This window comes from Symphalangus syndactylus, chromosome 7 (assembly GCF_028878055.3).
Source record: "Symphalangus syndactylus isolate Jambi chromosome 7, NHGRI_mSymSyn1-v2.1_pri, whole genome shotgun sequence".
NCBI lineage: Eukaryota > Metazoa > Chordata > Mammalia > Primates > Hylobatidae > Symphalangus > Symphalangus syndactylus.
The window spans coordinates 111,709,627-111,721,843 of record NC_072429.2 but is presented as its reverse complement, the minus strand read 5'-3'; the positions used below and the strand labels follow the sequence as shown (position 1 = coordinate 111,721,843).

General features: G+C 30.5%; 1 protein-coding gene across 3 annotated transcripts in view; it reads left to right on the top strand.

Moving 5' to 3' along the window:
- Positions 1 to 12,217, top strand: part of CSMD3 (CUB and Sushi multiple domains 3) — a 1,218,611-nt gene that overhangs the window by 443,181 nt on the left and 763,213 nt on the right. The window contains exon 7 of one of the 3 annotated variants that reach the window (XM_055287086.2): positions 9,884 to 10,195. The exons of the other annotated variants lie outside the window; for them this stretch is intronic. Coding sequence (XP_055143061.1) covers positions 9,884 to 10,195 — 312 coding nt within the window. The remainder of the gene's footprint in view (positions 1 to 9,883; positions 10,196 to 12,217) is intronic. 3 annotated transcript variants of the gene reach the window in all.

Below are 12,217 nucleotides of genomic sequence, written 5' to 3'. Positions count from 1 at the left end.
TGATAGGTGGCAGAGCTCAGTAGGTAATGTGATCAATGGAGTAGCTGTAAATACAGATGAAGCTTTGCTTGCTTGATCACCACTCACCTTTGGCTGTGTGGTCCGGTTCCTCACAGGCAAAGGACTGGTACCAGTCTGTGGCCTGGGGGTTGGTGACACCTCCTGTAGCCCATGTAGCTCTTTAATACCTTGTCCACATTATAGCAAGAGCATTCTTTCTAAAATGCCAATCTTGTTATCAATCTCATGCTCTATGTCCTTTAGTGATGCTTCATTTTTTCAAGTTAAGTTGAAGTGTTTTGGCTCTTCAAGTCTTGGTGCCTAGTATTTCGTTTTTTCATTCCTGCCATGCCAAATAATTTGCAGTTTTCTGAATATGTCTTGCCTTTTCCTCTACAGCACCTTTTTCTAATCTGCTACCTCTGACTAAAATGTTATTTTATCCCTCATGTATCAGGGAAAATCTGCTCATCCTTTAAGATCAATGCCAATGTCTCTTCAACTAGAAAGTCTTCCTGGTTTGTGTAAGCAAATCTAAGGGCTTCCACAGCTGTGTTTTCCTAGTTATACTGTATCCTCTATTAAACATATCACATTGCTCTGATTATTTTTTAAATAGCTATTAAACTGTTTACTTGAAAGACATGGGTGAAGATTATCATCTGTCTATCTATCATCTATCTATCTATCATCATCTATCTATCTATCTATCTATCTATCTATCTATCTATCATCTATCTATCATAATCTACCATGTATCTAAAGTATAATAGTCATTTAATTTGTGTTTGTGAAATAGCAAGGATGAGGTAAAGAGAAGATGGAATGTAATAACTTTTAACGTTAGGATGTTTAGAATGCTATTGAAACATAGAGAAAGAGGAAAAATCTCCATTCTCATTGGTGTAGAAAAAGTAGGGTATTAGAAAGATTCACGTATAACATTTGCATTTTTTGGAATGAATACAAGGTAGGGTTTGTTTTTTCAATAGGTACAAATATGTAAAGCAGAAGTAGTTTGCTGAATCTCTTCCTTCATATTTCACCCATTTTATTTCTGTTCCAAATTTGACGGAATTTCTTTCTAATTAAGCAACAGACTATCTGTCTCTCCTCCAGGGAAGATTTGAGTGAAGGAAGCTCTAATTAACCTTCTAATTTGTATCATCCTGGATACAAGTTAGGATAAAGACTGCTCTTATTTTTTCTTTCAATCCTAGAGTAGAAAGAGTCAAAGACAGTTGGCCGGATAGTATAACATTAAAATATATGATTTCTGAGATCTTTATTGGTCAAATAGTTATATTTTATGGCTAAATTTTAACATCATCTGTTGCCTTAATAAAACTAAAGAAAGCACACTTGAAGTCAAATATAAATGGTGTATATCTTGGTGTTCATACCCTTGTTTATTGATGGTATTAAAAGACAGATTTTGTTTGTTCTTCTATTTTTTACTTATATTCTCTAAATGAAAGGTATTTGTGTAAAGGAAATTAGCATAATAATCACATAAGAAATACATTTATCTCTAAATATGGACAAATATAAATATCCAAATATATAATTATATGTAATACCCCATATATAATATTCATATATAATATATTTGCTTTTAGGACAATGATAGCTTTGATAATAGACTCTGTATACTCTTACCATTTCTGAAGTTTTTTTTCCCCTCCAACATGCTCTTTTTTTCTAAGCCAAAATTGGTATTTATTTTCAAGAAAATAACTCCTGCTACTAATTAATTTGCTGCTACAGAATACCGAATGCTCTACAGAATGTATGGTGCAGGAAAGTAAGACGTCTTTGGTCTGTGTTTCTTGTTAGGCTGCTTTACTTGAGCATATTTATGCAGCTTCTCACCAGTTGCTCAGCAACCTTTCTACAGTCAACACCATAATCGTCTTTCCTCCAGAATGGCAGCCCTTCCTAGCCACCCACACCTTCTTTACACCAGACCTGTTGATAATGAACCCTATTCTTCTAGTTACATAACAATCATATGGATCAGATATCAACTTATGATAAATGCCTCAATAAAAATCACTAAATTGTCTTATGGCAAACTTCACACTTCTCCCCAAAACACGTCTCTAAAATTTCCCCAAGTATTTTTTGTAAGGAGAAGAAAACTTAATAATAAACTAATAAAAGTGGAATAGTTAAACAATTACTCTACTATGGCCCTTTATCATTGAAAAAGTTATTTGTCTGGTTATGAGAGAATAATTTTGGTGGGCAATACTTAATTCTTTTTTTTTTTTTTTTTTTTGAGACGGAGTCTCTGTCGCCCAGGCTGGAGTGTAGTGGCACAATCTCGGCTCACTGCAAGCTCCGCCTCCCGGGTTCACGCCATTCTCCTGCCTCAGCCTCTCCGAGTAGCTTGGACTATAGGCGCCTGCCACCACGCCCAGCTAATTTCGTTTTGTATTTTTAGTAGAGATGGGGTTTCATCGTGGTCTCGATCTCCTGACCTCGTGATCCGCCCGCCTAGGCCTCCCAAAGTGCTGGGATTACAAGCGTGAGCCACCGAGCCCGGCCAATACTTAATTCTTAAGAACATCTTTTAACACCATTGAGGTACACAGAGAGAAAGATGTGGGGGATAAGCATAGTTTCTTGGTTCCCATTAAATCATATCACATATATAAAAGCAGCCTTATGTATATTTTAGGCATTAAAGAACATCTACAATTAATGAAAAATGATGACACTTCCATAGGCCCCAAACTTAAAGGCCAGTCATTTTGGAAGAAAACAAAGGATAAACAGAGGTACATTCAGATAGTGAAGGTAGCTGTGACCCAGGGATATGATGAGTAGGTTAGGATAAAGACTGCTCTTATTTTTTCTTTCAATAGTTATTGGTATAAAAAGGAACCCCACCCACAAATTTTCTTTACTTTTCTCCTTTCTCTGTCAAAATAAATACTATCATTATAAAATACAGGTTTTGTGTTTTTGGAAAGAATATTGGGAGATAGAAGAAACAGACAGGGGAAATGATACTCTCATTTGAGAAAACATAAATGAAGAAGTAATTTCTATGTGTCGGATGTTTCTTCCTCTTTTTCATACCTCTATTCTAGCACATGAAATATAAAATAAAAGTATGTTATAAGTGTGTTTTGCATTATTTGGGTGTATCTGAACAGATCCAATTCTTTGCTTATGTTTATATCCTGAAAAATAAATTTTACCATCAATAAATATTAATTAAATACAAAACTTATATATTATTCAGAAAGAAGGTAATACAGTTAGACATTTTTACTAATTTATTCTCTCCTCACATATTTATCAAATATTCAGTCAGAAACAGAGGATAAGCCTGTGTAAGACATGCTCTCTGCTTTCAAATGATATTAATAAGGCAAGGATTGTCAGAGAAAACAAGGCTATGAAAATGAGGTGCTTCTGACATGATATCTTGAAATAAAATATTCTTCCATGAGAGCTGCCAGCTGTTCCACAAGATTTTATGTGGAAATGAATGAAACAAGTGTGTGTGAAGTTTCATTTTGTTTGTTTAGGGGAATCCCAGAATGACAAATTCTTTTACTCTAGCTAAGAGATGACAGGTGTCTCAACAAAAAGATCTAAAAATTCAGGATTCTGGTTGATGGTTGTACAAAGATGTAGAGGGGCATCCTATTCTTTTCTCTTCTTATTGTGAAATGTAACAGTGATGCCATGATTCTTCTTTTAAAACCTAGGTCTTCAACATTTGTTGTCAGTTTTGTGACTTTATAAGACTATTAGTTACTTAAAAAGAATTCAGTTTGTATTGTGTGAAATGTATTTCTGCAAGTGGTGTGTGTTTTTGTGGATTTGCATATCTAAATTTAAAAATGACACCTATGATGCACAGCTACACGTCGGAGAAGCTTCCAAAATGCATAAAAAATTAAAGTGATACTACTCTGAACTTTAATTCTACAAATTTGTCCTAATCAACTGGGTGAAGCAAGAAATGATCTTTTGAGAGAGAGATACTATTTTCAAGATTCTTAAACTCTCCATTTAAAATAGCTTTTCTCTAGCACACTCTTATTATATTTTTTGTACTAAGAAATGAGATGTCTATCCATTCTCCTTCTTAGGGCAAAACTGCAATATTTAATATAAAATTCATACATTTATGTGTATGTATTGTTTTGTCATGGTTGACCAAAACTGTAGTCGCCCTAAGGCTTTCTAAAAGTTTTGATATTTCCATATTTCATATACAAAGGTATTTATGGTTGCTTGGCATGTGTGTTTATTAAAATTTCTAGCAATTCATAATTTGAGATCCTTATCTTGCATATAAACATTGTGGAATAGTGTATAATTTGTTAATATTTGTTTTACAATTATTAATTTAGTCACAAAGTGATTTTAGTAGATGTACCACTACATTTACTGACAAATCTTACTATCATCAGTTTCAGATTGAATTGCAAATATATTATTTATTTATTCATTGATTTTGCATATTATTTCATCAAGGCCACTTGTACATGATAAATGACAACAAATCCAAATGCAAAATTTAATACTGGTTTCCTATTTAATGCTTATAAACTTTAATAAAATATATAACATAAAATAAACATATATCAATATGTCAGTAAATTCAGAAAGGTGATATGTATTTAAACTCAATTATATTTTTAAATTAGTATACCTATTTATTTATTCTTAATCTTAGAAAATCTGTTACATGAATTACTGAATTTTTTCTTACATCACTAAGATGAACTTCTTTTTACTTTAACCTCTCAGAAATCTGGGCACAAATGATAGCCAATTTTGCATTGTCATTTCATAGTTTAATTGCTGCAGTTTTTTTCTTAGATATGCCTCTTATAATCAAGGCTATATTGTATTATTGAGTAATATATTTTAAGATTTTAATTTTATGAAGTTTCAATGTAAATACAGCATTTTAATTTGAAATCAAATTTTATAAGATCAATATACATATACATTTTTAAAAAATTATAAACTAGTTCTTTTCCAGGATTTACTTAAAATTCTCGTAGTCAGAAAGATAATTTTATACTTAATAATAATTAATCAAAGGTAAAACATTTCTATTTCTCCTACAGTTTTAAGGGCTACTTTCAGTTAATCCATCACTTTTCTAAATTGCATATTAATAGTTTGCACCCATCTACCAGTTTAAAGTGCTGAATACTAGGGTAGCCAGATTTTAAAATACTGAAATTAATACCTTTTATAACGCAAAATATTTCAATTATTTTCGCAACTAGCATATGCTTAATGAAAACTGTAAATTTTTAAAAATGTAACAAATTAGAGCTTTGTTTCACTTCATACCCTCATATTCAATTAGTTTGCAAGTGTCCTCATTTATTGGTATGTTTTCCTATAAGTTTCACAGAAGTCATATTAAAGAAAAGGAGAAAAAAAAACATTAAATTACATATGATAATGACTCTCCAAATGATGGCTTGAATAGAATTAGTCATAGTATTTAGACTTTATGTTGGTGCTATTTGTGTATACATAATTTTTATTTTGGATGTTTTAATGTTAAACATTTATGACATTTTACTTTATTACATATCACAATGTCACAAAATTATTATTTTGTTAAATTTCCACTAACATGTTTCATATGAAACACTAAAATTAAAGGAAGGAACAGAATATATTAAACTAATTTACATAACATAATGTGCTAAACATAAGTACCTAAAAACTTCTTTGAATATGTAGTTATTTTTACGTGTTCTTATATATTTTGGGTCATCCACACATATCTCTAGCAATATATTCTGTTTTTTATTTTGGTAATGAGTTAGAGAATACTTACAAAGAAACTTAACATAAAATTTTAAAATTATAAGACAAAAAATTTAATCAAAATGAAGTTCAAATTCTATCATGAGGTATTATTTGGTACCTATTTTGTTAAAATTAATAACTTTCAAAAAATTTTTGAAAACACATAATAAAATTTCAAATTTAACATTGTACCATTACTATTAAATAAAATTTCCAACTTATATGTGTAACGTGATTTTCCATTATCATAATTTCATAGATGACATATAGTTATGACTTAGTGAAGCATGTTTATATATGTAAATCATTTTTATTTTATTTTTGTTAGTTTAGGAATGTTTTGTTAAACAGCATTATTAAAATTATATTTCAGATAAGTTTTCATATTGCGAACATCTTATTTTTAAATTTTTCTCAAGTAACTTAATGACAGGATAATCTAATTGTGATAAGCTACACCTTGTATATATCATTTGATATCAAATGAAGAAAGAGTTTTCTGAATGTACATTTTCTTTCTTTGAGTTTTATGTCTTGTAATATATACATTTAACTGTGCTATCAGACAGTGCTTACATAATTGTGTAGCATACTTAATTTTTTTCAAAAATGAAAGTAAAATATCCTTTTAACATTGGATAGCTATGTGTACATTTAATATTGAATTATTGCTATACATAATTCTAAGACTTTTTCCAGCATTGGCAATTACTTAATAAAATAGTTGTGTATTCAAAAATTTTGAGTATTTTTAAACTGTTAAGTAGTGAATTTTGACAATTTAAAAATCTGTGTTTCATACACTGCCAATTTAAAATATTACCAATATCAGTATTTCAAACCGTTAATATTAAAATAAAATGGTAAATGCAATATATGACATAACTGTATGGTAATGGATGACTTTATTACCTTAAAAAGGAGATCAGTGTTATTTCTTTATAGTTCCACTATATGTATCAAACATATCTAACTAAGTTTAGATGCATTTATACTTTCTGTAAGCATGAGATATATCCTTTTTTAATTCTACACAACTTTGAATATTCTAAGTAAATCTATTTTATACTAACAGATTAAACTTTTGTTTTGGAAATAATAACAAAAATTTTGAAGTAATTATTACTTATGCAACTTAATCTTCAGATTCCACACTTTTTCAAAGTGATGTTTTTGGAAGTTAAAACCAAAATTTTATGTTCCCCCTGCTTTGAAATTGCTCTTCATTCATGTCACTGTTTGAAATGCGACTTTTGCATGGTAAAAATTATAATCATATTCCATTTGTGAAATGTGTATTTTTATTATTGCTAATATGATTTTAGTCCTATTGAATTCATTCTTTATTATTTCTTCTCATGAATGTTTCTGGAGCATCTACTATGTGCCAGGCAATGTTCTAGGGGCTAGGGATTCAGCAGTGAAATCAATATACAAAAATTTTAGCCTTCAGGGAGCTTGCATCCCAGTATGGTGTGGAAAGAATATGAACACAATATATAAGTAAAACATAAGAATTGGTTAGTAAAATACCTGGCTGGAATACATATCTGGTTAGATTATCATTATTAAATAAATTCTGGGGTTTAATGCTTTGTTTCAACCTTAAACACTGTCCCAAATTTAGGTTAAGGGAAGAGTACTGAATCATCATCACTGTTGGTGGGAAGTATAGCTCTTATGCTAAATATTTTAAGATTGGGACTGCTAGAAAGTCCTGGGTCTAGACATTACCAAAGACCAGTTCTAACTCCAAAATTTGGTCTGGAACTGTGTTTCTCCCCGGAGGTCTTCAAGAAAGTGAATGTTTGGATTTGGTCTGCAGGTCTTGAGTGATTAGAGAAGCAGCCTAAGCCCCCTAAGCCTGTTCATAAGGATTATCTCAGATATACTGACTCAAATTCAAGGGATTATTTGAGATTGATCATAATGACTCTGATGGAATATGATAATTTAATCCATCCCTTTGGTAAAGGTAGGTGTGCTCAGACATGTGACATAGTATAAATTCCATTATTTCTCATAAATTTAGCTTATAATTACCAACATATGTTTATAGTTAATAGTTTCTTTTATTAAAATTAAACCTGAAAGTCTGAAAATTATGATGAGGTTATAAAAATATTAAAGCATTAGTTTTTACTCTGACTTCATATTCCTCTCAAAAATAAAAAAGGCTTAATTAAACTCTCTAGGAGAATAATCATATGGATCAGGTTTCATAGTAATGAGCACATGAGCTCATCATGATGTATGTATGAAACTGTACATTTGTGATGTACAGTTACCATGAATTCAATTACTGTATTGTAGTAGTGCAAGCGCTATTGCTTAACCACGTGATTAAAAAATTATTATCAAATATTAGCTGACTAAATATTGCAACCTGATTTATATAACCAATGTGAACTTAGTAGATTCTGATCTACGAAATAGGTCACAAAACAACTTGGATAAATATTCAATAGAAGCTATCTGATTCATGCTTAAAAACATTAAAATATTTAAAATAATTTGATAATCATCACACCTCATTTACTTTTGGCTCTTTCAAAATACAAAAATCATTTAATACTTCTGAATTTCTACATCAAATTCAGATATGATAACTCAATCTGGAAGAATTAGGGGCAGAAATTGGCTTTTCTGTTTGCCTATGAGTGAGGGGCTCCAGGTTTGACTTACTTTCTTCCTTTTTGAATTTAAGGCAGAAAGCAGAATTATTAGTCCTACTAATCACCTGCCTACAGCACAAGAGGAAAATAAAAAAGGCAGAGTATTCTCAAACCATATTGACATTGCTTTTTTTTCTTTCAGAATGGTTAAAATATCCCTAGCATTTTTATCTAAAATATCTAAGTAAACATTGCCAACAGAATTTTGAAATGTTGAGAAGTGTATAAAAACATATACCACTCATTGGCTTTAGAAAATATTCAGAAGTTTTCCAACCGGGATCTGACTATGATTCCTAATGAGTAGCTGCAGCTCCAAAATTCAATATTTTTTTTTTGTTGCTGTTAAGGATTTTAGCTGTCAAGATCCTTTTAAACATACCCCCATTCAATTTCATGCTTCTATTATAAAGTTACTTTTTTCATTGTATAAGTATTATGAACTACCAAGAACAACCTCCTTTAAAAAAAATTAAGTAAAATGAAAAAGCAAACTCTAATTTGACATTTTGAATACATACTTTTAAATTATTAAAAAATATTTAATTAGAATAAAAATGTGGTAATATTATACACACACACATGTGCACATATACACACTATGAAATGCTTATGAGATATTTAGAAATTCCCAACCAATAGTTAAAACTAGCGTTGTGTGAATTAAAGTTCTGTGCTGTATACTAAGAGTTAAGTTTCAACCACTTTCCAATTTCATAATTTGCTTAATTTTGATTAGTTCAGAATTGGTTAAACTAAAATATTACTTTAAAATAGTAAAAAGTATTAATTAATTTTTAAAAACTCGATAAATTCTAAGGTACTTAGCTCATAACAAATGAGGTTAAGAAAGACATTTTCATATAGTGGTTATTTTAGTGTCTCTTTTTTGCATCATTTGTTTTCATTTTGGCTTTGATTTTAAATTCTCTTTTCTTCACTTGCTTGTCTTAAAATAGAAAATTTTGATATTTTTCCCAGAAACTATGAAGAGCTATGGCAGACTATTCAAAGCATACTTTTGAGAAAAGTGTGGTTACATAGTTACCCATTCCATCAAAACCTGACGCTTGCCAGGCATTCGTTGCTAAAATTCATCTGTAGATTTTTTTAAAAGATTGATTCAGGGCCACATAAAGGGTTTACTCTTTTACCTGCTCTCTTCAATGTATTACAGTTAAAATGTGGTATATTTTGTGTGTATATCTATCCATAGGATGGTTGATAGAAACAAACCGACAGATCTAGTGCGCTTCAAAATTTACTCGCGTGTTTGTGTTTTGCCTCTTCATGTTGATTATCCTTAAGGTAATAGAAGAGAATATGATCGATTAAACTTATCAGAAAAAATAAACAAAATTTAAAAAGAAAAAGTTAGCATCTAGTGCTACTGTGTCCCACAGGTTCTTCTACATTGACCCACACTACCTCCACTGGTGAGTTAGAGGAGCATAACAGGACTACTACTGGTGCTATTGCTGTTGCTAGCACACCTGCAGATGTTACTGTATCCAGTGTTACAGCTGTCACCATCCATAGACTTTCCGAGGAACAGCGAGTGCAAGTTACGAGTCTCAGAAATTCAGGTCTGGATCCCAACACTTCCAAGGACGGGCTCTCTCCTCATCAAGCAGATACACAAAGTACCAGGAGAAGACCAAGACATGCTGAACAGATAGAAAGAACTAAAGAGCTTGCAGTTGTTACTCATAGAGGTATTGGATGTTATTTTACTTGTGCCCATTTAGTTACAGCCAAAGCTATATTTTGGTAATGATTCTAATTAGAGAATGAGCTGAAAGAGAGCCAAGATGTAAAAAGCAAAAGAAAAAGTTCAAAGTAGCTGAAAAATATGGATAGTAACAGCCAAAACTGGAATAATTTGAAATCATAGAAATTGAAATTTAAAAATAAGTCAAAGTGCAATGCAAATGTTGGAGGGGGAGGGGGTAAAAGTAGAACAGAAATCATTTATAAACAGGACAGTAAAAACAAGTGCCAAATTCCTATTATTTATTCCATACCAGTTATGATGATGTTCACAAAACAGGAAAATAAAGTAGCCAGTTTTGATTAATAAGTGCGTATATTTACACATAGATGATTTATCCCATGTAGTAATTTTTAGCATTTGCATGATATTTTTATGTTATGCAAATGTTAGTTAGTACTTAAGAATATGTACAGTTTGATTGGGAAACATAGAAACATTATGTCTGGTGATCGGTTTACATAGCTTATTCTTTGCCCGACCCATATGATTGCATTGAAAGATTTCTCATTTTGAAAAGGTAACAGCTATTCATTGATTTCATGGCTCCAAAATTTAAGTATTCTTTAAATGTCTAATTTATTTTTAGAGAAAAATGGCATAAAACCACATCATACATTGGTAATTTTCTACTCAATTAATATAAGTCTACCTTTTACAAAATAAGGAAGTCTAGAAAACACATTTTTCTGTTACTTGGTGGCAAGTGTCATAGAGAAGTTTGGGAAAAAAATTCAATGTAGTATAAAAGAATAAAAGGTCTTTATTTATATCAATATATGTATCAGTAAGAACATTAATTAATTGAACATATTTCAAGTATAAAATATCTACTACATTTCCAAGATATCAAAATATTTTCTCTAAACTGGCTATGGTTTTTGTAGTGTGATTAGGCATGGTTTATACATACCATGATTTAAGTAATGGGAAGCCATTCAATACTTAGAGCACAAGAAGGATAGAAATCAAGACATCTTTACGTACATTAATTGAAAATCATACAAAAATATCTCAGAAGTTTGTTTCCATTAGAATTTGTACTGAAAGTACTTACTTTGATTCTCTTTAATGAGGCACATTCTAAAATGAATTTTTAACCTGTAATAGTCTTCTCAAAAAGATTAAATCAATATCACCTTGATTCTCTATTCACTTTCCTATTATAAATATTACCATTTATAAGAATATAGGGACCATGTTAAAATTTGTGATTTGCTCAATCAAGTAAACAGTTTTTGTCTTATTACCAGAAAATTTAAATAGGTAAAATTATATTAAAATGTTAAAAACTATTTTTTCATTCTCTTTGGAAAATTGCATGAGCTAATATTGGTAGGCTACCTAGAAATTATTTTATTACATATAGAAGGAGGATAATTTCTGACATAAGTTTTTTGTAAAACCAACTAATAATACAGTTTCTGCTTTAGCCAAAGTTTGCTGTCAAGTGGTGTGAGAAACTTTGTGGTTATAAATTAAAATTTTATATAACTTGGAACAATGATGCAGACTGAAAATAGAAAAGGTAATAGTCAACCATTAAATTAAGTTAAATACTTTTAAGGTGGTTCCGTATAAAATGTTTAAGTTTCTTCAAGTAAATTTTAATTAAGCATCAAGAGTACTTCCCGGGTAGATTCCCAATCAGTGCTCAACCTTTCTCGTTATTATCATAAGCTCCCAGTGCTGTTAGAGAGATTGATACCTGTTTTACCTTTCCCCATATTCTTTACAAAATAGTGATTTTGAATTTAATATGCATTCAGTGGTGCCATGTACCTTGGAGATGTATTCCTCATTTATTTTTTAAATTAGATGTAAAACACTATATGGAAAACATTTTTAATGTATTCATCATTATTGACAGTGACTTAAATTGTTATACTTTTATCAACTTTCTACTTTAATTCAAATTGGTTCTTCTGTTTCTTCTTCAATAACTTACTACTAGTTCAATGATTTT